This window comes from Embiotoca jacksoni, unplaced genomic scaffold, assembly GCF_022577435.1.
Source record: "Embiotoca jacksoni isolate LCO1_2020_lvr unplaced genomic scaffold, fEmbJac1.0.p SCAF_1, whole genome shotgun sequence".
Taxonomy (NCBI): domain Eukaryota; kingdom Metazoa; phylum Chordata; class Actinopteri; family Embiotocidae; genus Embiotoca; species Embiotoca jacksoni.
Genome location: NW_027185229.1, coordinates 7,788,621 through 7,813,432, shown reverse-complemented (window position 1 = coordinate 7,813,432; position 24,812 = coordinate 7,788,621). Strand labels below are relative to the sequence as shown.

Below are 24,812 nucleotides of genomic sequence, written 5' to 3'. Positions count from 1 at the left end.
TGAAGAAAGCCTCTGCAGCAGTGAGAAGAAAATCTCTTTGGGAAGTTAGTTCTCTCCCCCTGCCTGCCTACATGTCTGAGCTATCAGCTGTTGGGGTGAGTCCCAGCTGCCTCGTGTGTTGACTCTAGAGTGATAGCCATCAGCATTTGCTACATGAAAGGAGAGTAGACTGGTGTTCCTAAAAAAGCAGATGAGAAGTAAAGATGTAGAGGCCATGTTGGGAGCTTGGCTACATTTCAAATCGAGATAAAGTCATTGATTTATCAGGAGGATTTTTCTGACCGTATCAGATAGAAAATAAATCAGTTCCATCCTTGGTAAGATGTGAATAATGTTCTTGTAGGATAAAATCATTTTAGTCATTACAACTTTCCTGCATACTTCAGATAGGCCCCCGGGAACATGTATTTACAGTATCGCTCATCCTGTGCTTTGATAAAGACAAGAGCCACAATATGCTTATGCATGCTTGGGAAGGGAGTAAACCTGTTTGGCTCTCTGTCTAAAATTACCAAGCAGAGGCTCTCTGTGCATGCCAAGAGCCCATGCAGGCAATGCTATCTGTGGTATGTCCCCCAAGCTGGCCTCAATGTTTTTATTCAGTCCTCTCCTGGCATTTGAAACTGCTCACTGCAGGTCTGGGAGCAGTTTATTAGGGAAAAGGGAATGACTTATTGAGGGAAGTAGCTGGGCCCAAACCAGCTGACCCACTCTGTGGTTGCTATGAGTGCAGGACACTGTCACTTAGGGCTCCTTATAAAATCTTTCAGTGACCTAAAAAACAGCCTGAGTTGTAACTGATATTATGTTTGTAAAGAGTTGGCAATTAAACCCTTTTATATGAGACATAGAGACGGTCGCCCCGCCACGTGTGAGGAGACTGAGGGTCAGAAAGGCGACTTTTGCTAAGAAGAAAAACTGAACTTTATTCTGACTCCAGGAAAGCCAGAGGAACAGTTCCGGAAAGGCAAAAAGAGGCCAAAGTGCTGTCTTTGGTCGTTCAGAGCTGCCGACTGACTTCAGCAATAGCGACAAAAAAAATCCTTCCTTATGCAACTTGGCAGACATTATTTCAAAGCAAGCTTTCTAATTTTCCTCTCCAAATCGTTTTCTTTTTTTTAACTAACAAGCAGCCATCGGGCACTTTACACACAATCCTAATTTAATTACTCTCTACCGTGCTTTCCATCCTTGAAGTTGCCTTTTGAAATCCACCACAAATCTGTTCAATTTGGATTGCCAGAAAATGTATGGGCGCTTTTCTTTTTTTCTTGACATATTGTGCATTTCATAAATAAACAAATGGGGATCGGCAATGGGAAAATGTTAAACACTAACACTCATTGTAGGAGGAAGACTAGAGCTGATATCCCTTCAAAAGTAAGAGCCAACCAAGTGTTTGAGAGATTAAGAAGGAACCAAAATAGCTGAGATGGTGGCAGTCTGTTAGGAAACAATTGTTGTGCTGTTTATGTTAATAGTTGGGCTAACTTCCACCTGTTGATCATATCTAGCAGTTACCTGCTTGTGGTTCACTGTATTTTAGTCAGTTATGGCACTTTTTAAATCAAAAGTGACAAAATGATTCACGTGACTTGAAACTGCAGCAGAAACTGTAAAGGTTTCTAATAGCGTAGTAAAAAAAAAAAAAAAAAAAAAGCAGAAGTGGTTGTGATTATTTGCTATAAAACACATCAGGCTAAAATACTAATGTACTCTGATGCACTGAGGAAATAGGCTACTGGAGTGTTAAGATCCTGCTAATTTGGCTTTTCATTTGTTTTGGATTCTGTGGATTTTCATTGGTCTAAGTCTTTTGTCTTCTCTCTAGCTAATGTCTGTTTCTTATGTTAAAGAGCACTGTTTTGCTTACAGGGGCTCACCTCTCCATCTCCCCGTGCAGGTCACTGCTTCCCCCCCCCCCCCCCCCCCCAATCTCTCTTCTTGCCCTGAGCCAGTTGACTGAGGGAAGTGGTTTAATTCACATGCAAATCCTGCCAGAACACCAGCCATTCTCTACTGCTAATTACACCAGTGTTGGGATGCTGACTTGCTGACATCACACCAGGATATTAGCATGCAGGGAGGACAGAAGGGGAGAGCAAGGGTGTGTGGATGTGTGTGTGAAGCTAGCCAGAGAGGGCCCAGAATGAGACAGGAAGTTAACACGTTTGCCTTCAAATAAAAGCTTCAAAGTTTTTGATGGACTCTTTATTTTTTTCTCTGGTAGGTAGGTAGGTAGGTAGGTAGGTATATACTTTATTAATCCCCGAGGGGAATTTTTTTAAATACAGAAATTGAAAGAAGCCAAATACAAAATACAAATGAAATATACATTTGTTTACTTAGTTATTTAGTTTAAAATGGATGCTTTCAGAGAACAGATATTTACCTTCTGTTTACATCAAGCCACAACCAACCGTGACCTCCCAAGGTCTGTCAATTTAATAGACACGCCCCCAAATGCATTTTAAGGCCTAATTAATGATGGGATAATTTTCAGATGGACTCCCTGACAACTGCTTTAGTAAATGACACCAATGACTTTTGGGGGGAAAACTACGGACTTTGTATCACATAAGAGAAGCTAAATAGGAGCGTGTGGAGCCAGAGCCTTTTTGGAGACAACCCCTTGTGGCCATTGGTGGTATTGCAGTTTATGGCACTTCCACGTTAGCCTCATTTTTCAGACCCGAAAGCTCCATAGACTTTTATATACAGTCTGTAGTTTGCATCCTGGTGAAATGTCAAGGTATAAATGTAGTCTTATCTTTCACGGTTTAATCATTCATCACCATGTCATTAGACCAAAAAAAAAAAGAGAGAGAGAGAGAGACTTAACCAGAAGCCAACTTACCTGCTCTGGATTTCTCTAGAGTTAAGTGTGAATGTTCAGTTTTGACCTTGAAAGCAATACTTTATTTAAAATAACTAAAACTTTAACTTGAGGTCCAATAATGAACTTTTTCTGGAACTTTCCTTGCCTTTTGTCATTCATCCTCAGCAGATAAGTTATTAGGGGTTTTGATGGACTATTAGTTTTCACTCTGTGCAGAAGTTCATAGAAGCCAAATCCAAAATAAAAATTGTTCTTAGTTTTTATGGTTATTTTTGCTTTGCTGTAAACTTCAGTCTGTCTTTTTAATTTGGTATCTAAAGAAAAGAATAATCATGTTTAATATGTGAAGTTCAATAACATAGCCTGTGTAGATTCATATTCATACTCATTTTGATAGCTTCTGATAAACCAAATACAGCATATTCAGACATTTGACACTACTTCTACTTTGAAAGTGCAAACCGGAAGCCGTGTAGTTATTTATGTGCGCTTGACTTCAGTTAAGGCTTAAAGCGCTGCTGTTCAGTGGGTAGGCCAGCAGCAAGAGGAGTTCTTCGACTACTCCGTGCTTTTACGCACTGAAAGTCGCTGATCTTCACTTACCACTCGGCAGCAGTTACTACCAAAGGAGATCTCTCTTTTATTCTTTGGGATTGGAAATTGTTTTGGCTGTACCTGCGCTCTTGTTTGGACCTGTGAGTTACCGCAAAGAGGAATCCGTTTTTACGCGTTTTAAGTTGTCGCTTCGTCTACGCTTTCTCTCCGTTTGCTGAACTCCAGAGTGTATCAGCGGAGAGCAGGGGGTTGACAGGAAGGCTTACAAACGGACGGGATAGATGCTGCAGGGGGGTGCGGATCACACAGCGGGCGAGACTGGTGTGTTTTCGTGGCAAAGCTTTGGCGTTGGAGTTGTGACAAATTCTGCGATGAGGAACACGTATTCTAAAACCCGCAACACCACAACCACCGAGGTCAGGACTATGGCTTTTCTCCGCCGCAGTTTATAAGAAGGTAAGCAGGAGATAATATGAACTCGTTTGTTTTCGTGGCTCTATTGAAAGCGCAAGCGATGACCAATTCCGGGGCTTTAAATGCGTAATGGTAAGTGGCACAAATGTGTCTGCTTATTTATTCCAGTTCATGTCTGATTTTAACCTCTGTAGCATTCTCTTTTAAATGTATGCGTAAAGTAGTCGCCCATTTTGCAGATGCCTGTGGGATTTTAAACAAACTTTTGCATTACTCAAGAGGCTTCCACTGCGAGAAAATCGTCGCTTTCCGTATTTATAATATGTTATTGCAGAGTTGTTGAACTCGCAGGCTTTCTCTCTGTGGACGTGTTCTCACCGGTTTCTACCCCCACCCCACCCCCTGTAGCGCAATGGTCAGTCTAATGTGTGTTGTGTACCGTGCGCCGCTGTGCCATATGGATAGTCTCGTCTGAAATAATGAATAAATCGGCCTCTGGGTGTCGATTTAAACAAAATCTAACTTCACAACAACCGTTTTTAGAATGTTTTTCCAGTTAATTATATTTCCAATGTTTGAGTCCTCTTGGTTAAAATGCTCCCAAGTATTTCCTGGAGTTGGCTGCACTCGAAACAAGTGGCACAATCGCAGGTCCGTTGCAGTTGTTTTGGAGAAAACGTTCCAAGACTCGATTAAGGCTAATTGACCCTTTAAGATGGTTCACTTATTACATCGTTTTTAGCAGTGAAAGGGGACACTAGATTTGCACATGAATGGGCTGACAGGCGAGTAATGAATAATGTGGTTTCAGCAGCTGGCTGCGGGCTCACTGGGCTCCTCAGGTCTGAGATCAGCCCAAACATTAACTGAACTGACAGGAGCCCAAAACACCAGACTAACATAATTTCTGACATTCACAACTTCCTGTGGACAAAAGAAAATTCTGGTCATTATTGGTCAGTGCTTTTTTCCCACAGACCCTTTGAAAGAAAAATCAGCATAGTACTGCAGCAAATTTCTGGGAAGGACTGAAAGAAAAGAAGATGCGTTTTCCAAAATATACCAGAGTAGACCAAAGCCATTTAATACATATTGTCGGTTCACAAACTTACGGACGATCTGTCACCGCTTTTCTGCCATCTGATTATGGTTTGAAGTCTGTAGGTTGTTTTGGAAGCCTGCTCCTTCCACGAACCCCCATCCAAAGTAGAGTCACTTAATGGAGCAAGTTAACTCACAATGACTAAGTAATGTGATCCCGTCTCATGTATAGTGTAGCTGTAGCTGAAAAGTGAAAAGTCTGATGTTACATAAATAATTTTTTTTTTTTTTTTTTTTTTTTTTTTTGCTTCTCCTATCCTGTACAAATACTGTATCATTCAGTGCTCAGAGAGAGACAGAAAATTACTTTTTCAATCACCTGAGTAACGGAAGAAAAAGCTCACTCTCTTGCAAGTCTACAATTTAAAAACACAAATTGTTTAACCATTGAGCCCTGACATGTTTGTACATGGTCTAGTGTGTGTATTACCTATCTGCAAATAGATACTACCGGTTGGATTATACAGTTGAAAGTCCCTCCCCAATTTTTGATTTTGGCTCTACATTATTTTGAATTTATTAAGAAACTCTTTTTGTGACACATTTTTTGAATCTAAAACATTAACATGAAACACCATTTTCCATTCAATTTAAACGGTGATCCACTGCATTGGACAACAACGTTAATTTCACCAAAGATCAAACAGTGACTAGCTTTTAATTAACAGCTATGTATCCCATGAATCGTAGGAGCACCATTGAAGATACAACTACAACAGTTTTGTGTTGTGCTTTTATTAAAGTTGGGCCCACGAGAGACCAGTAGACAAATGAACAGTCAAAATAAAATCTTGAAGGACTGAAGTATTTGCTTTAGTGCAGATCATACTAGCCTACATTTCTTATGATGCAATTGGAAAAATGTCTATCATATGATGTCACCAGGTTTATGTGTTCAGACTCTGGAATGCCCTGTCCAAAGCTTTAAAAGACATTATTGAAGTGTTTTCAGAAGGCTGTGAAGGGCTTATTGTCACAAATAAAGTGACCTTAGTGCGAGCAGTCATTGTAACAAAATTGTTTTTTTAAATTGATGTTGAAGTACAAAGGTACCTACATGTTGCTGTTCTTTAGAATAGAGACCACAGGCTAGCTGGAAAGGGCTTTGGCTGTCTGTAATTGGTTATGACAGGTGGATGCAGTCCTAATCTCTGTCCCCAGCAACACGTTGCATGACGCTCTTGCTAATTAGCCACTAATGGAAAATGTCTTTTTCAAGCCTGATTCTTGTCAGGAACACCTCAAGTCATGTTTATCTGTGATTAACTCCAAATGTCTCCAAAGTCAAAATGTAGCCCATGGATACAAAGGCTTTGTTTGTGTGTATTTTGGTAATTTGTGCAAGGAGGGCTAGTCTCTGAAGCCCCTGAAAAGTAATCTGAAGAAGCACTGAACGGAAACGTTGCATCTACTAAAAAAAAAAAAAAAGGCAGTTAAAGAGAAAAGAGTCCATCCTCTTCCCCCACTTCTTCCAAAGAAAACAAAAGCAGAGGCAGGGGAAAAAAAGCCTTGACTTGGCTGCCTCCTGCACCCAGCTGTTCTCTACTCTCTAGTCCTCCAACCTTTTGCTTTTGTGCAGAGCTGCCATTTAAAAATGAGATTTTAATCTGACCATCTAGAGTGATGCTATGGAAAAACTGCAGCGGTTTTGGGAGCTACTTGGGAATTAAAGCTAAATGAGATGTCAGTTTCAAACCCACCAAAGCTATACTTCTATGACTGGCTCTTGGACACACTTGAATCAGATGGTCTTCTAAAGTCTGTGTTAAATACTCTCCTAGTCCTAATCTTCAAATTAGGATTACAACCTTTGCCCCATTTTTGACTTTCAAAGATAATTTCTACAAACCAACCTTTGCTTTGGTTTGAAGCACATAAGATTTTAGTTTTAAGACCTGCTTGCTCTAACTGTAGGCTATGCTTGCTTAAAATCTTGCCATGCTGGGCTACAACAATTGAGCCAACTCTCTGCAGCTGTCAGAGTGGCCTATCAGACCCTAGTTACATATTAAAACCACCCATTACCTGGGTTACAGCGCTAATCTGGGAGAACAGGATGATGATAATTAACTCGAAACAGTGAATCATTGTCCACTGACTTCATGGTCACAGTGATTTCAATCTGAAAACATACCCCCCAGGTCCTGAGCAAACCTCACACTCCAACCCACCAATGACACATCAGCATTTACATCTCCCAGGAGATGAAAGAGGCCAGGCACGTGTAACTGAAAAAACAAGCCTCTTGTCCTTCCTTCTCTTTACCTCATAGTCATTTTTGAGGCGTCAGTGATGTTCTTGACTTGTATTACTCGAGTCCCTAAATCTGATCTAATTGAAATCATGGAGTTTACAAGGGGAAGCTCTGGAATTAAGTTACAGAGGAGGGGAAATCCCAAGCATGTTCATGAAGCATGTTGTAAATCATGAGCATGGTAAAGGGGAAGGAAGGAGCAACAGCCCCTCTAAGGTCTACAGCATCTCTGCCAACGCTGACTTTGTGAGATCAGAAAGATTATGAGAGGAATCATAATTTCGATTCTGAACTGAGAGAGTGTGTCAGAGAGGCGTGTTTCTCTAACGGTCACCAGCTTCTGTGACTGAGTTGAACTCCACTGAGGCTGTAACAGGCAAAGTGTGGGAGCGAGGACAGTTATGTTTTATCCTCTCAGGAGGAATGTGGTGTGAAATGCTTTCCATCAGGTCCACGGAGCCCCTTCTGGCTATTTGTATACTCCTATCTCCGAGAGTCCCTCCTCAGCCCAAGGCAGAAATAACTTCTGTTTACCTGGCAACATGTCAGAAGAATAGCAGAATTGTCCACACAGGCTGAAACGGTTGTATCTTCACATGTGGTGCCTCTCTCCTGCACTTTCAAACACTATCCTCACAGCGAGTGTGTGTTGTGTGTGCCAGAAAATCGGCTTTAAATTAGTAATGATGGTGAAGGTGCTGGGCTGTAATGAGGCAAGCTGTGTTGCCCCGGGCTATAGCATCCTGCTGCGGGGACTGGGACTCGCTAAACACCCTTCTTCCAGTCTGCCTGCTTGACAGCTCTTTAATGACTTTATCTGCCTGTGCTGCATCGCTGCTCAGTTTATCATACCCATCAATAACCATGGCAGTGATATCTGGCCACTTTGTGTATTTCGTTAATATTTATGGGACCGGTTTGTGAAGTCTGTGATTTGCCCGTCCTCCATAGTCACAACAGAAGTTGCAGAGGTCTGCCTCTCTGCACAGGTTAGTGTTGAAAGCTGGAGCTGACAGTAATAGCCTGTTAGGCTTCTGCCGGATGGTGGAGAATCTCAAGTGCTGATGGAGAATTCATCCAATCTGACCTATATGTTTGTATGTTTTCCTTTTAGGGATTACATGTCATATGACGAGTTGTGGTATGTCAGTGGGATGTTTTACTTGCACTAGGTAAAAGCTTTCTTAATGTATTTCAAGACTCCATTCTATCATCAAAATCCATCAGTGCCAAGTCAAATAGACTGAAGTGCTTTGTTAACCAAGGATCAACCCTTGGACAAGAAGTGCTCCTTTGAGAAAGAGACAAGATGAGACTTGGCCAGCTCTCCACATCCTTGGTCTGCGCTCCACACACTTTACACTAACGGGCAGTTCACACGTACGAATTCAGAAAGCTGGGACATCGCCAACTGCAATTCATTGTGAATGAGACATGATGTTGCAAGCCGTACGCTCCTCCGATGAGCTCATCATCATCATTACAGGGGAAAGTTGAGAAAGGTTTAACGATTTGGAAATATCCAGTGATGCAGTGTTTGCCAATAGGATGGATCTGGCGATGTGCAGGGCCGAAATGCCCGACATGGTATTAACAGTTCCAACAATCACCATAAGGAAGGAAAAATATAGGCAACAAACAGTACAACATGAAAACAAGCAGTTAAATGCTCAACACAACACCAGAACTACAGACTCTTAAGTGGCCAGATATTGCCAACTACTCTGTATCCAATGTGTGAACACACTGTAACAGATCCTCAGCTAACCAAGGTGTCAGTCTGTCAAACAGTGTCCTGAGAGTCCTTAAGCTCCTCTGTCTGTCAGGCAGGCCGGCATCCATCTGGGAAGGTAATGGGATTGTCTCCCTGATTTGGCTGCCTGAGGGGCTGCAAGGGTTAGTGGGATGTGACCTTCTGGCCACCCAGTTTCCACTTGCACAGTTCAGAGCTGTCAAGGGCACAGGGATCTGTATGTTTGTGGTGTCTCCACCCTTTGTATTAGACTACAGACCTGGTGAAAGTGGCCTGTCTTTTTTTTTTATTTTAATCCATGCACTCAAGTCTCTTTTCTGAGACATCTCCCAGGAGTAATTCATGGGTGTTGATCTCAGTATTTTGGAAGACATCCCTTTACAGTTTATGAAATATAACAAATCTCGTTATTAGTCTGTGAACATGCAGCAAAGAGGAGGAGTGTTTCAAACACTCCCAACCATTTTTGCTGTGGAAACTCACACATGGATACTTTTCCATTTTATAGGTGGGTGGGTCAGCTTGGCTGATGAGAGTGGAGCACTGTCCTGGCAAAGCATCTGCTAGTGTTTCTTGCTAACCTTGTACAAAGGAAAGTGCTTGCGTGTTGGTGTGTTTGTACAGTACTGTTTTCCATCACTGTCACTGGCTGTTTACTGCTAATTTCCATCGCCTATTTGTGGTTATATCTTCATACTCTCCATACCCCAAAGGATTGTTGAGCGTTGCGTTTGTGGCACCAGAATTTTACTGAGAGCCGCAGTGGGAAGCCTTGGCCTTTTAACTGAAGAGTTTGTAGGTCTGCAAATATGCACAGAAAAGTGTTTCACCAAACTTTACCAGGGGGCTTTACTATGTTTACAGCCACACCGTTTGTATGATGGTTTTTCCAATTCATCAACAATTTTTTTTATATTATCTTTTTACATTTTCCAAGATTAAGGGCGAACTTTAGAAGCCCAAACAGCCACTGTGTAATAGTCTTGTTTCTCTTGAAAGTGGATCTAAATGTAGTTCTATTTACATTAAGATTATTAAAGTGAGTACTTGTTTTCACACTAATGATGGCCTATTCTTGGATGTAAAATGTACAACTACACAAACCACACAGCATAATGTAGAAGGCCGATTTAAGCGCTGGTTTCATGTCTATATGCATGCATGTACGTACGACGTTGGCTTGACAGGTGTTCTTTGTCTGTTTGTCGTCGGCAGGAAGATCTGTGTGCACTGTAAGTGTCGTCGTGAGGAGCATGCAGTGACAGCCATGCCTGTAGAGATGGAGAAGACGGTCACCAAGCTAATGTACGACTTCCAGAGGAACTCGACCTCCGATGACGACTCGGGCTGTGCCCTGGAGGAGTACGCCTGGGTGCCACCAGGACTCAAACCCGAACAGGTATCGGCATGTTCCTTCTTATTCTAATCTGCGCTACATCATATTAACACTGGATGACGCTTGAACCACTGAGATCTATTCCAAAGTTCGGTATAGTGCAGTTTTCCTACCTAGCATTTTAGTCTTGTTATTGGTGGCCAATAGACATTTTCTCAGTGTGGGTGAAAGGCCGACGAGAAGGGGAGAAGGATTCTACAGATATGCACAGACAGGTTTTCGTTATAAAATGTAACATGGTGTAAATCTAATAAAAATTCCTTAGCTCTGCACTGTGTATTTTGTTACACATCATGCCTGTATTTTGTAACCGTTTACTTGGGAGCTGCATGTCGCCATGTGATAGCATGCCCGTTATGCTGACTGCGCCTTCTGCAGGCTAATGGATAACAAGGATTATGTGGCTCCAGTGGTCAAATTAATCTCCAATTCATTCTGCCTGCAAAAATGTTTACAGTAGGTTTCATCGCCCTCACTACCGCTAAGCGGGGCCTGCGTTACACAGAAACCCATTAAATGGCCCCATGTCTGTTGAAGAAAATCCTCTTTTACAATACTCCACTGAAGCGTAGGTGTGCACGGATGGGCGGGTTGCCAGTTTTATAGGACAATAGATACGTTTATGGAAGCTGGTTTCATTTTGTTGATGAGCTGAGAGCAATGAGCTGGTCAATACAATGTTGGCGCAGCCCCCTGTTTTCACCTCGAAGGACTGAGAGCAGCTATTTTTCATTCCTCTCCAGGGTCACACTTCTGACCCCAAACTCAATTAGGTTCTCGTCTTGTGGTGATATGACCTCAGGAACAGTCAGTCAATAATGGGAACTGGGTTGGGTACTATAGCAAGAGCACAATCCAAGTTAAACTGCCATGAAAATAACCGAGTATTTTCTTTTTCATTTTGACAAACAATCGAACGGAAAAAGGATTAAATTACAATTATAAAGTGATCATTTTTTCATTTATAACAACTGACAGTGCACTAAATGTGTCTGAAACTGACATCGAAAGTCATTCAAGCTGTGGAAACTGGTTGTGTGACCTTTCATAGGGGAGCGGATGTAAACACAAAGCTAAAGTTAAAGCTCCATGATCTAAGCGGTGGGTTTAGATTTCCCCACCAGGAGCTGGTGCTCTGTGTCAGTCTGCTATTCAGCCAGTAGTGGTGTAAAATCACCAGTCTGTAACAAGAGATTTCTAAGCAGAACTAAGGCATTCAATCAGACATATCTGAGGGATTATGGGGGATAACTCTGCACTTATATGGGACTGTTTCTAGTAACACAAAGCTTACAGTTATATGCCTCAAATTTAAGCTGATCTTCTTGTCTTTTAAAATAAAATTATTGGTTGTTGCCAGGTTACAGTTTGTCATGGCCAATAATGTGTGTGGTGATTTTTTATTTTTTTTTACTGTCATGTAGCAAGGGCTTAAACAGAATCTGCTCATCATCTACAAGGATCTGATATTATTTTGCAGTCAAACATGAGGTATGCTTTTGCAAACACTTGCATGTGGGATATTTGAATAGAAATCCAGTTCAAGGTTATCCATGCAAACTAGAGGTCTTTCCAGGTTTTGCAATGCACCCGCAGCTCTGAAGTGGATAAATTAACTTTCAAACAACAAATAGCCGGTCTGGAAGGGCAATTTGACCTGCTCCAAAATGGACCTGAGGACAATCACAGATCAAGGTCAAACAAAACTGCCAGCCGCTGACCTGATTACTGCCAACAGCTGTGAATGGGAGATAAACGGTCAGTATAGGCAAGTGTCAGCTGGGTGGTCTGTTAGTCTTTGGCCTAAACTGCAAATGGGTAAAAATCTAGCATTTAAAAAAAAAAAAAAGGCTTGCATGTTAACTAGTAATAGTGCTGAGCTGCGGGCATTCACACGTCGCAGCAAAGATGTGACGAAGAAAGAAAACGGCTATTAAATTCTCTCTCGTGCCATGAACATGCTGTCTTTCCCACCATATTTGACTGTAACTACTAGTGTTTTCTCACCAATATAATATCTACGTCTGCTAACCACCGCAAAGTGGCTTGTAGAGAGAACGTCAGAACTGGTGCCTGGTGGTGTCTTTTCCTCGGCCTCCCTGGCCATTAACAGCAATAGAAACCAGCTGTGGGAAGCAATCGCTCTTGTCACTCATTTGCAAAGTCCTCCCATTTGCTTTAGCTTTTAAAAACACTCTTTGGTACAGTTCGAAATGCTGCCCTGTCTTTAGTTTCGTCTGCTTTCGATTACAGTTATTATCACAAGCTTCTCCTGGCTCTTTTTTGTGTCCATTGTGTGGTGTGTATACATACAAGTGTGTGTGTGTGTGTGTGTGTGTGTGTGTGTGTGTGTGTGTGTGTGTGTGTGTATATATCTGCCTTTCGATCTTTTCCTCAGGGCAGTGTGCCTTTCACTTCCAGATTGTAACCCTGTTGTTGTTAGAAGCATGTTTCGTAATTTATCATTAGCAGTGTGTGTGCGCACATCATGCGTGCTTGCATGTGTATGTGTCCTTCATGAGCTATCCTGAGACTCCACCTCACCCCACCCACCGGCGTCCGTCCTGAGTTTTGCTGTCGGACACTGATCCCAGGTCCCTCGCCAACACCAGTGGAAGCCAACAAAGGCACATACGAAGGAATTAGGTTACATTTAAAAACAAGAGACTGTTGCTGTAAATTCATTCCAACAACAAGCATGCTTGCGTAAAAGGCTGCTTAAAGGGGCTTCATGCTGCACACGCTGAATATGACGCCACAGCTTTGAGACAATATTTAATTTTGGTTTTACAAAATTAGAGCATAACACAAGATGTCTGCAATATTCAGGTTAATCTGTTTTTGTGTGACAGACTCTGTGTTATTGCCAAGGACAAAGCTGATAGCTTCTAGTCAGTAAATCCATTCAGGTGACCGGTGGGTCAATAAGAGTGGTATGACCTAGTCAGCAAGTATCGATCATGGATCTTGTCTCTCCAAAAGTCTTCAGTGTGTGTTATGCTCTGTTGTTTCTATTTATTTCATTCATTGAAAGATTCACTCTTCTACTTTTACTTTTCATTTAACATTTGCATTAATTTCTCTTCCTCTTCCTTCTCTCTCCCTTTCTATCCTAAAATCTTCCTTTAAAACCCTTTGACTTTCTCAGTTTGCTCCACCCTCCTCCAGTCACATTCACATATGACTGCCTGACCTTTGTTATACCTCGGCCCCCTGTTACAGTGTAATAAAAAAAGAGACTGTAATAAATAACATGGAGATGACCCTCATTGTCTGCCTCGGTAATGTAAAGAATATCCGAGTACTTTGGAATGTCCAGATTAACATTAATCCTGCTGCCGCCCGCATTCGAGTGCACGAACGCTGCGACGTTAATCACTACTTTGTTTGCGTGTGTATGAGTGTGTGCTCATTTGATGGGTCAGTCATACATTACCATGTCAGTGTGCAGAGATGGAGAGGTGAGGTTCCATTAAGTCTCTGCTGGTGGGCTATAAATCAAAGTGATTTTAACCGTGTGCGTGTGTGTGTGTGTGTGTGTGTGTGTGTGTGTGTGTGTGTGTGTGTGTTTTGGTGAGTCCCAGTTTTTGTACAGTTGTCATTTTGCTGCTGAAAATACTAGTCAACAGCGTTTTAATAATAAATTCATCATTTGAGCTAATATTTCAAATAAAGCTGCTTGAATTTGAGGATTTGTATTTTTTCGATCCCTTATAACTGAATGCTTTTACCTTTTTTTTAAAGTGGTACAGAGAAAACACGCAACTGGCAGATAACATGTTGGGCTATGGGAAGTCTACATGCGCACTTTATTTTGTGATGTTTCATAGACAAAACAATCACGTCTGCTTTAGTATTTTGGGGGTTTGTCAGGCATGTTGCGGTCCTTCATCATTCTCATCCTCACCGTCTCTTGTCTCTTCCTCAGGTTCATCAGTACTACAGCTCCCTGCCTGAGGACAAGGTGCCCTATGTGAACAGCCCAGGAGAGAAATACCGCATCAAACAGCTGCTCCATCAGCTCCCGCCCCACGACAATGAGGTGAGAGTCCAAACTGATGCCCTCCCCCACCGCCTCCGTCCATCCATCTATCGCTTCCTCCCTCCCTCCTCTCCTTCAGGGCAATACAGAGATAAGAGGGAAGCAGGGAGGAGACAGACACAGGAAAAATGGTGTCTGTCTTCTTAATGGGCAAGGAGGAGATAGTGAAGTGCCTGTGTGCGTGTAGCTGCCGATTTAAAGTTCGTTACATTAATAGGTCATTACCACAATTGATCTTGAGATACTGATAGACACGGTGCAATCCCTTAAAAGATTGGCACACTTTAGCACCTTACAGTAGGCTAATAATCAGCCTGGGTTGCCATTTATTTTTACTTTCTTATAAAGTGTGACCTTATGGAGCTATTTTCTTTCTTAATCTGACTATTAATCTGATTGGTCAACTGAATCTCTAGCTGAGCAAATGCAAGAAACACAATATAGCTCCTGTCCCTCCACATAGTATGTCTCAACTCAACTCAAGTCTACTTTACTCAACTCTTAATCTTTATTAGATTTTGTTTTCCACTGTAGCTGGTGGTCAAAGAGACATTACATTTGGCTGCTGTGACATTATCTTCTTCATCAGTATGTGGCAGGTGAAATTGTGGCCGCTATAATAGTTTGGCTGTTTAACAATAGTGGGTTTGTGTAGTATGCCCTGTATCGCACAATGATGACATAGAGATGCAGGTATAATCTAGTGACGATTCTCGCTGACCAATCAGTGGTCTGCAGTGTTTTCACATCACTTTTTAGGGTGGGCTCAGCTCCCTTGGAACTTGAAGTGACACCAAAAAAAAATAGTAGCAGATACTATACACAAGGCTTGCCTAATGGAAAACCAAAAAAAGATGAGTTGTGTTAAGCTACACCATGCAGTGGGAAAATGGATTATCAGATGTGTTGAGAGGTGGGATTCTTTCTTCTTTTACTTCTAATTCCTCCAGTAAAAATTTATATTTCAGTCTCTTAGAATGGAAAATTATGGTAATAATGAAATCATTATAGAAAAATGACATTGGGTCAAAATGTATGTTTAGCATGTGATGTGTATCTTGTGTCTAGCTACGGTACTGTAACAGTCTGGACGATGAGGAGAAGCGAGAACTGAAGCTCTTCAGTAACCAACGGAAACAGGAAAACCTGGGTCGCGGCAATGTCCGTCCATTCCCTGTGACGATGACCGGGGCCATCTGCGAACAGGTAGCTGACAGAAACATCACTTTTTACATTGGTGCACGGTTTCACTCCTAAATGTCATTTCTGCATTGAGCGCCATGACAAGAGTGGATTAAGTGTGACAAGATCAAAGGTGCGTGATGCGGCCAGTGAAATGAAAGCAATGAATCATGTGACAGACATAAAGAACAGCCTGATGGCATTTCAGGTATTTTGATGTATGAGAGGTGCTTCATGTTGACATATAAAGGGCAGAGAAGCAGCAACCGCCTGCTTTTACAACAATGTTGTGACCTTGTCAATCTTACCTCAGAGTCTTGCTCTTACAAGGATCTTGAGGCGGTATGTATGCGTGTGCTTTGTCGTAATATTTCCCTGTGACACACCAGCCGACAGCCTCATAAAATCGCAGAATTTATTTCTTTTAAAAAAGAGCATTACATAATACGTCAGGGAGCTAAGTTCAAGTTGAATCTGCCCTATATCTTCCTGAAAGTATTTCACACTGGTGCCGAGTGTCCCATCAAATATTAAATGTGTTCTTGTAGTTGCCTTATGGGACTACACAGTGCAATGGAGTGTCCTTTTACACACTTCAGCATCCGCTAGTTATTTGTTATTGTGTGCACAGCAGGTTCATACCCAGGTGGAGTTACTCCCCGTTGTGTTAGCGCCCCAGGTGTATAGCTGCTTTACAGCTTGTGCATCTCATCCAGTTAGAAGACACAGACACACACAAACGCAAACATGCAGGAGCAGATTGTATGGAGAGTGTGTATTGATTGAATTCCCCATCCCCCTTTGGCCTCCCGGCAGCAAGAGGCTTTGTGCCATTTGGATAACCTGACTGTAACTCTACCTCCGTCTCCACCTTCCCACCCTGCTGAATGTACTTTACCTACCTGACCTTTCCCCCTGTCTCAGTAGTGCTCCCTCTTGTTTATCTCTCCATCTTCTCTGCCTTTAAACCTTGACGTGTATCTCCCTCTCCTTTTTTATCCTCCCGTATATCTCTTTTTTTACTCATCTCGTTTGTCCCCTCTCGGTCTGTACATGCCTTCCCCAGCCACACATATAAACACATAAACTTTGTGCTCTCAGTTGACTGAAATCTTTATGCAAAATTGTGTTGCAGACTGCGAAGCACCAATCTGATACACTGGATCAATGTCAGCTGTGATACGGACTTTATTAAAGATCCTATTAGAGAAGCTTTGACTTCTTTGAAAACTCTTACTTATTTGGGAACAGTGCATCTACTGTAGAGCTGAAATTATTAGTTGATTAATCAGTTTGTTGTTTGAACTTTCTCTGGAAAATTCTTTGTTGTTAGAATGCTTTTCTTTGTCTTATGTGATTGAAAACAGAATCTCTTTGGGTTTTAGAAAACTATTTACAAATGTAAGGCTTTTGCAAACTCTGAAAGAAATTTTCTTTTCTAGGTTGCAACATTTTTTAGACCAAACTGTCAGGTTTTTTTGGGGGATAATGGAAGTGATTGTTAGTTGAACCAAATATCTTCTGCTGCTCTAAAGTGTGACAAACAGATCCAACAAACCAAGTCTGACCAGTTCCACCATTCTACACGTTCTTTCAAAGTATAGTGCAATTTGGTCTCCATACATGATAGCCCATTTGATTACATTGTCTTGTGTCCTGCCCCAATGACCTGTTGTAACAGGAATTTACTTCATATTAAGGAATCAATGCCGCCCTGTCTGTTCTTTTCAAAGAGCGTTGCTTTCCAGACATGCACGTGAGGGAAATTCCCTGACTGAGCTGGGTGACTCCTTGTTGGCTTTGCAAACATCAATCATACCAGTCTTGGAGAGTTTTATTTTTTATTGGATTTAATGGTTCACATTATGATCAAACAAATCTTTCCAGAGTGTTTTTGGTGCTCAGAAAAGTATATTAATGATTTTGCTGCATTTTTCGTGTAGAAATCAAAAGGTTCCAAGCAGTTCTACACCGTGAGCTGGACTGATTTTAAATTGAATAAGAAAAAAGCAGGCTCAAATTGTATTGGTATCTGCACTGCCTTGAGTTTACGTGTTAGAATTAGAAGAACGTGAGAGTTAAACAGTTACAAATACTAAAAAAGTTGCATTTCAACAACCTGTTTCTAAAAAAACAAGTTCTTCTCCAATTTCTTTTTAGTGCGGAGGTCAGATAAATGGCGGTGACATCGCTGTGTTTACATCCCGGGCGGGTCATGGCGTCTGTTGGCACCCTGCCTGCTTTGTGTGCAGCATGTGCAACGAGCTCCTGGTGGACCTCATCTACTTCTACCAAGATGGAAAGATCTTCTGCGGTCGGCACCACGCCGAGAGGCTGAAGCCGCGCTGCACCGCCTGCGATGAGGTAGATGGCAGTCGCATGCAGACTCACATGCCTTCAGATGGAGGATCGTGTATAAACAGATACATGTCAGCCTTGAACATACTGTGCCTGTAACTGTGTCGGTAGAGCTATTTATAAAGTCTTTACACACATGCAGTCTACAGTATGCATGCCTGCATACACACCAAATCGATGTCATGTGATGCTCATGGGCTCACAACACACACTTGTCACAGTTTATTGCGTGCTGAGCTTTTTCCAGTTTAACAGGGTCGCCTATCAATAGCCTTATCTCGCAACCATTAACACTGACTTACTCTCTTACTCTGCAAATGGGGGCAAGGACACTGATTGTACTTAAAAAGCACCCCGGTGGTTCAACAGCAGCATAATTAAAAGCAAATGCACCATCTAGATTTCCCCACACACATTAGCCCACAACACAAGGCAGTGACAAAGAGAGAATACTAAGCTGCAGAAGAGTAACTGGTGCACATGGAGGGGGAGGGAGGGCAAGCAAAGTCTTTGTCCTGTCATTCAACATGCAGCAATAATCCAACGGAGGTTTTACCTCTGCGGACCTGTGATAAACGATACTCTTTCTTATCTCTCCCCTCTTAGATCATCTTTGCAGATGAGTGCACCGAGGCAGAGGGCCGTCACTGGCACATGAAGCACTTCTGCTGTTTTGAGTGCGAGACGGTGCTGGGGGGCCAGCGTTATATCATGAAGGAGGGACGGCCATACTGCTGCTCCTGCTTCGAGTCCCTCTACGCCGAATACTGCGACTCCTGCGGGGAACATATTGGTATGCTGCTTTCCCCATCAGGCCTCCCATTAGATCAACTGCATTAACCGCCAGCAGGTCATGCAAAGAAACCCTTACTAAATTAATTTTATAATGCTAAATACATGGAAAGAGAAGAAGATGAAAGGGTGACCTCATTTTTTTTCATAAAGTAACTCAGACGAGAAAAGAGCAGAAAAGATCTGTCCTAGTTTTCTGCAGTTTATCATCAAACGATGTCATCCATGGTTAGGCATTTGAGGTAAGGGTCCACAGGAGAGGCCCACAGAGACCTCAGTTTACAGAGTACAGAAATATGAACAATACATCATGCAGTGTGAAACCAACCTGGGGCAAAGGCATGACTGTACCAAGTGACTCTTCAACCTCAAGATCTGTTTTTATTACAGATATATGCAAGTGTCAGTTAAGTACAAATGTAAACATCCCACAACCCTTAATGTTAGAGGCAAACCCACTGAGAGAGGTAACTAGGGTATTATTCAGATGGAAACTTCGTATTTGCACCTCTTGGCCTCATGCCACCTCGTGTGTGTATGTGGTGTGTGTGTGTGTGTGTGTGTGTGTGTGTGTGTCCATGTCCATGTCCATCCCCCAACAGGATGCCCAGGTGTGATTTTTGGCATATATCTGTCAACAAATTTGTTCTGTAATTATTTGTCAGACAGGATACCGAGAAGTATTTGGCTAAAAAAATACAACTGATTATAAATTGAAACCATCAGAAAACACCCTCCAACCAGATGGCAGCCATTAGCAAATAGCTGGTTTTCTTTCCCCTGCGACAACTGGAAACATTCTCAAAATGCTATGTGTTTATACAATGCTTGGCAAGCTCCATGAGTTTGCCCCAAAGCACAGCTCAGTAACCGCCTCAAGCTTCATTTTCTGACTCAACAAGCTATTTGCAATATGCTACTATTTTCAAGATTTAAAATAAAATTTGTGAGCCCTTTGATGAAGACGTCGTGCTTTGAATTTTAACTGTACATTTGTAACACAATCAGTCATTTTACCTACACTCTGTGGATTCATGTGTTTTTTGTCTTTCCTGCAGGCATTGATCAAGGCCAGATGACGTATGACGGGCAGCACTGGCACGCCACAGAGGGCTGCTTCTGCTGTGCCCGCTGTAAACGCTCTCTGCTGGGTCGGCCTTTCCTGCCCAAGCAGGGTCAGATCTTCTGCTCACGCTCCTGCAGTTTGGGGGAAGAGCCCAATGGCTCTGACTCCTCTGATTCGGCCTTCCAAAGTGCTCGCTCCACCAGAGAGTCCAGACGGAGCTCCAAGACAACAAAGAGTGGAGGAGGGGGGGGTGGAGTGCAGGCTGAAAGATTTTCAGGGGAGGTGGACCCACTGTCTTTACAAATGGATCTTCTGAGTCTTTCCAGCCAAACCCCAAGTTTGACTCGCGAGCCGCCGTCCTGGCAGAACCACGAGCAAGCAGGTGACGTATATAATTATGAATCTGACCCAACTGCCAACCCCACTCCTCTCCAGCTCCTCAGCCAGTGCAACATCAGAAGTGGGTATAACCCTACCTGCTCTGGACAGAATAATCAACAGCAGGATCACAGGATCAAGGAGAACGGAGGTTTAAAGAGACCCCCTATCTCGACAATGAAAGGCCAGTCCCTGAATGAGGCGTGGTTCCAGCAGCCAGCTCCAGAGGAGTACTATCCACCCAAACTGAGAACCCAAAAGAGCTTCACAGAGGTGTCCCATTGCTCTCAGCACCACAACGGCTTCTCCTCAGACAAGCGCTCAATTAGTTTGCACGGTTTTCAAAGGGATAGGGACAGAGATGCCGGGCTTCCAGCAACCACCCAAGTGGCAAGAAGCAGGAACCCCATTAATGCACTTAACTTCACAGAACAACTGACCCCGATAGAGCAGACGCCAAGAGGTTCCATGGAGTCTTTGGCTCTGTCGAATGCTACAGGTGGGTAGGGTAGCAGTAGTCGTTTGATTTGACTTGTTTCTGCTTGGTATCAAGATTGCATGTCTATTTACAATGGAATGACAAAGGCAAAGTTCAAATCTAATGCATCTCTATTTCCCTACAGGCAACTCTGCAGATGGCAGAGGAAAGCGTCAAGAGCACCTTTCTCGTTTTTCCATGCCTGATCTGAGCAAAGACTCGGGAATGAATGTGTCAGAGAAAAGTAACATGGGAACTCTCAATTCCTCAGGGCAGTTTCGTAGCTCTGAGTCCATTCACAGTCTCACCACTAGTCAGTCCTACATGGAAATGAACCCTCCCAGATCCTCCCAGTACCAGGTGCAGTACTGTGACCCTCCTGGCATGGGTGTGGGCATGGCTCATTTACCACCTGGCTTCACCTTCCAGGAAGAGGATAGGATTAGCTTGGTTAGCAGCGCCAATGCTGCCCGCCTGCCACCCATTAGTGAGCGCAGGGTGGGTGGTGTTGGAAGCGGAGGTGGAGGAAGGGATGCAAGTATCCGGATAGATACTCCAGAAGAGACTCCACAGAGACGTCGACACCACCATCACCGCTCCCGGAGGTCCCGTCGTTCTCGTTCAGAGAACGCTCTCCACCTGGTAGCAGAGCGAAGAGCAAGACCTCAAGAGAGACCACAGATGCGTGTGCGAGAGGATTACGACCGCTTCCCACCACCAAGGAGTGCCAGGGACCAGTTTGGAGTGGGAGGAGGAGGAGGAGGAGCAGGAGGAAGATACCAGCCCCAGTTCTTTAGACAGTGCCCCAGGACCACTTCAGACCTGACGCTGCAGAACCCCGGGGCCAGCAGACGTACTGGCTTGAACCAATACTCCTGGGATGATTATGACGACGATGACTGGTGCTCCACCTGCTCTTCATCCTCCGAATCAGAGGACGAAGGTTACTTCCTGGGTGAGCCCATCCCCAGGCCCATCCAGCTGCGCTACCTCAGCAACCAGGAGCTGGTCCATAAGTACAACAACACAGGGGTGGGAGGACCCAGCCGCAGCGGGCAGTTACACACCCGCAAACGCCGAAAAAGCAAGAACTGCATCATCTCTTAACACAGCAAATGACAATTTGTTCAGCTTTTGTACACTAACATCCTCCATCTGGAACAAAACTCAAACACCCAGTCCATTGATTCAGTGTTGTTGAGTGTTGATTATCATGTATTTGAAAGTCAGTGATGAATTGCAGTTGATAAACAGTGAAAAAGCAACCATGTTTGCATGTTTGTTCATTTTAATGTTTCAGAATATCTCCTGAGTATTAAGGCCAGCAGTTACATGTGCAGTTCTATCAGGTCACAACTTTAATCAAAAGCTGATGTGCATTTTTTTTTTTTTTTTTTTTTTTTTTTTTTTATAATAACTGCTTTCCCATGTGGCAAACAAGTGTACAACATGGTCGGTTTGAAACAGTTGCTTTTTCATGCAATGTGATTTAAATATAGGATATACTGTACTGTTCTGAATTCAGTTCATAGTATGTACATAGATGAATGAACTAATAATTTCACTTAAGTTAAGGAACTCAGTGTAAATATGGTTGTAAATGAGGCCTCATATTTTTATATTTTGTATGGATAGAATCATTTATGTATTAAATATCTATAATGTAGAGATAGAACATGACAAAAACAGCGTATGCATGTGTTATTTGGCTGACCTGGTCCCGCATTTGGAATAAAGGAGTACTTCAGTGAGTTTTGTGATTGACAGCTGGTGTTTCTCTCCAGAGAGTGACAACACATGTGTAACCAAGTGTGCAAAACAGTCACTTTCTCCATCTGTTTAATGCATAAATGAATGACAATGCGGTGTAGAGGTTGATTCAAGGATTGTTAGATGGTATTGGGTGCAGTCACATTCAAACACACAGAGGTTCATTGTCCCAGGAACAGATGCCACTGAAGTCCTAGTTTATTGCATCAGCTTCGACAAGTTGCAAACAGCTGACCAAGGTCTAGAGGTGCAGTTATTGAAATCTGGTGATGCTTTAAATATTTCTTTATACTATGACATAGCTTAGACATTCCTCCATAACCATCATACTCTTCTTTCTCATTATGAACTTTTGTGACTTTGGTGATGCCCTGACTTTTAATTAAGCAAATTGTATTTTTTTTTTACATTTTTCCAATACTTTAGTTTTTGACTAATTTAATTTAGTCTAAGCTGTATTTTCAGCTCTAAGTGGCAAATGTTAACTCACCGAAATAATATGTTCAGCGTGGTAAACATTAGACAAGCTAAAAGCCTGTTGGCATCGTCATTGAGTATTTTGTTAATGTTCAATTCAATTCAATTCAACTTTATTTATATAGCGCCAAATCACAACATAGGTTATTTCATGTCACTTAACACATTAAAGTCCTTACAGCAAGACTTTACAATATTATACAGAGAAACCCAACAATTCAACAATTCCCACATAAGCTAGGAGGGGGAAAAAAAATCTCCTCTTTAAGGGAGAAAAACCTCCAACAGAGGGAAGGAAAAACTCCCTCTTAACAGGAAGAAACCTCCGACAGAACCAGGCTCAGAGGTGGGCGGCCATCTGCCTCGACTGGTTGGGGTGAGAGGAGAGAGAGAAAAGGACAGCATAGAGATATAAGAGAATAACTGTTTGTGGGGCTGACAATCCCAGAGCAGAGACATGCAACTCCATGGTCGAGACATCTGCAAAAGAAAGAAGAGAAACTACACGAGCGAAGGAACTGAATGGAGACAACAGATAATAAGAAGAAACTATGGGAGAGAAAAAGATGGTGAGGTATGAGTCAGTTAAAGAGTAGGAGGAAAGAAAAGGAGCTCAGCATGTAACAAAGTCCCCCAGCAGCCTCGGCCTATAACAGCATAACTAAGGGTTGGTTCAGGTCTACCTGAGCCAGCCCTAACTATAGGCTTTATCAAAAAGGAACATTTTTAGTCTAATCTTAAAGCTAGAGAGGGATTCTGCCCCTCGAACACAAACTGGGAGCTGGTTCCACAGGAAAGGAGCCTGAAAACTGAAGGCTCTGCCTCCCATTCTACTTCTGGAAACTCTAGGAACCACAAGTAGACCAGCGTACTGAGAGCGAAGTGCTCTGCTAGGATTATATGGTTCTATAAGATCTCCAAGATAGGTTTTCCCCAGAAAGTATTCCAATTGTCAACGAAGCCCACATTGTTAACGGGACACCACCTCGACAATCAGCGGTGAAGTGAAGACGTACGGCTAAACATATCATCACTGGTCCGGTTAGGAAGGGGTCCAGAGAAAACTACGGAGTCCGACATTGTTTTTGCAAAGTTGCACACCGATTCAACATTAACTTTACAATCTGACTGTATTTACGATTAGCCTGAGCCAGCAGTTTCAGGTTTGATTCAATGTAGCCCGCTCTGGCCCCGGGAAGGCAACTGACTATGGCCGCTGGCATTTCAGCCAAAGCACTGATTACTGCTTCAGTTGGACATTACCATGGCTCCTCTTGTCTTCTTGTAATAAACTGGTCAACCTTTGCCCTTTGTTTACCCCTCATATGCACACATTGGGTCATTAGCGACCTGGAACTGAATTAGCTGTAATTAATTCATTTTTTTTCCATTTAAGCACCCAGCTCCTTTTTAGTCCTCATACTATTTTAACAATTCACAGATGTATTTGGCCTATTGTCAAAGTTTGATGATGGTGCTGCCGCTGGGTTACACGATTAGTTCAGAGCATAATTTTCTTTGATACTTCGAGGGGGGTCGACAACCACAACTCTATTAATGGAGATCTGCTTTCAGCTACTGATGATGATGAATTCAGTTTTGTGCAATTTATAAATCAGATCATTTTTAGATGAAGAAACATTTTATTTACCAGTATGTGACACACAGTAAAAACATTTTACATGCAACACGGGAAGTTCACCTCTGAATTTAGCTCATCCGTGAGCAATGAACACAACCAGAGCAGAAGGGAGCTGCAGCACGGGGAACAGTTGCATATTAGATGCCTAACTCAAACTTTGGTTTAAAGCCCTGCTTCTAGACCTCCACGTCACGCCTGCCCAGTTTAAAGGCAGAACTGGAGCATAAAGTCACAGTGATTCATCTGATATGTGCCCTGAGTGACACAAAATATTTCCTGTTTGCAGTCCCATGGGAAATTAGGACTCATGAGGCA

The 24,812-nt window shown here is 42.7% G+C and overlaps 1 protein-coding gene across 1 annotated transcript; it reads left to right on the top strand.

Annotated features, from left to right (window-relative positions):
• The first annotated feature begins 3,365 nt into the window (after positions 1 to 3,365).
• Positions 3,366 to 22,359, top strand: prickle2b (prickle homolog 2b). Its single transcript, XM_069146254.1, has 8 exons — positions 3,366 to 3,850; positions 10,132 to 10,315; positions 14,241 to 14,354; positions 15,423 to 15,560; positions 17,697 to 17,900; positions 18,501 to 18,687; positions 19,745 to 20,629; positions 20,754 to 22,359. Exons 2-8 carry the CDS (start codon positions 10,184 to 10,186, stop codon positions 21,713 to 21,715), a joined length of 2,622 nt encoding a protein of 873 aa, XP_069002355.1. The 5' UTR covers positions 3,366 to 3,850; positions 10,132 to 10,183; the 3' UTR covers positions 21,716 to 22,359.
• The last annotated feature ends 2,453 nt before the right edge of the window (positions 22,360 to 24,812 follow it).

Bases quoted from the DNA above. Each gene is read 5' to 3' on its own strand.
- prickle2b (XM_069146254.1), top strand. From the start codon at position 10,184: ATGCCTGTAGAGATGGAGAAGACGGTCACCAAGCTAATGTACGACTTC. The intron at 14,355-15,422 runs GTGAGAGTCCAA...TCTTGTGTCTAG, and splicing joins TCCCGCCCCACGACAATGAG to CTACGGTACTGTAACAGTCT. The intron at 18,688-19,744 runs GTATGCTGCTTT...TCTTTCCTGCAG, and splicing joins CTCCTGCGGGGAACATATTG to GCATTGATCAAGGCCAGATG.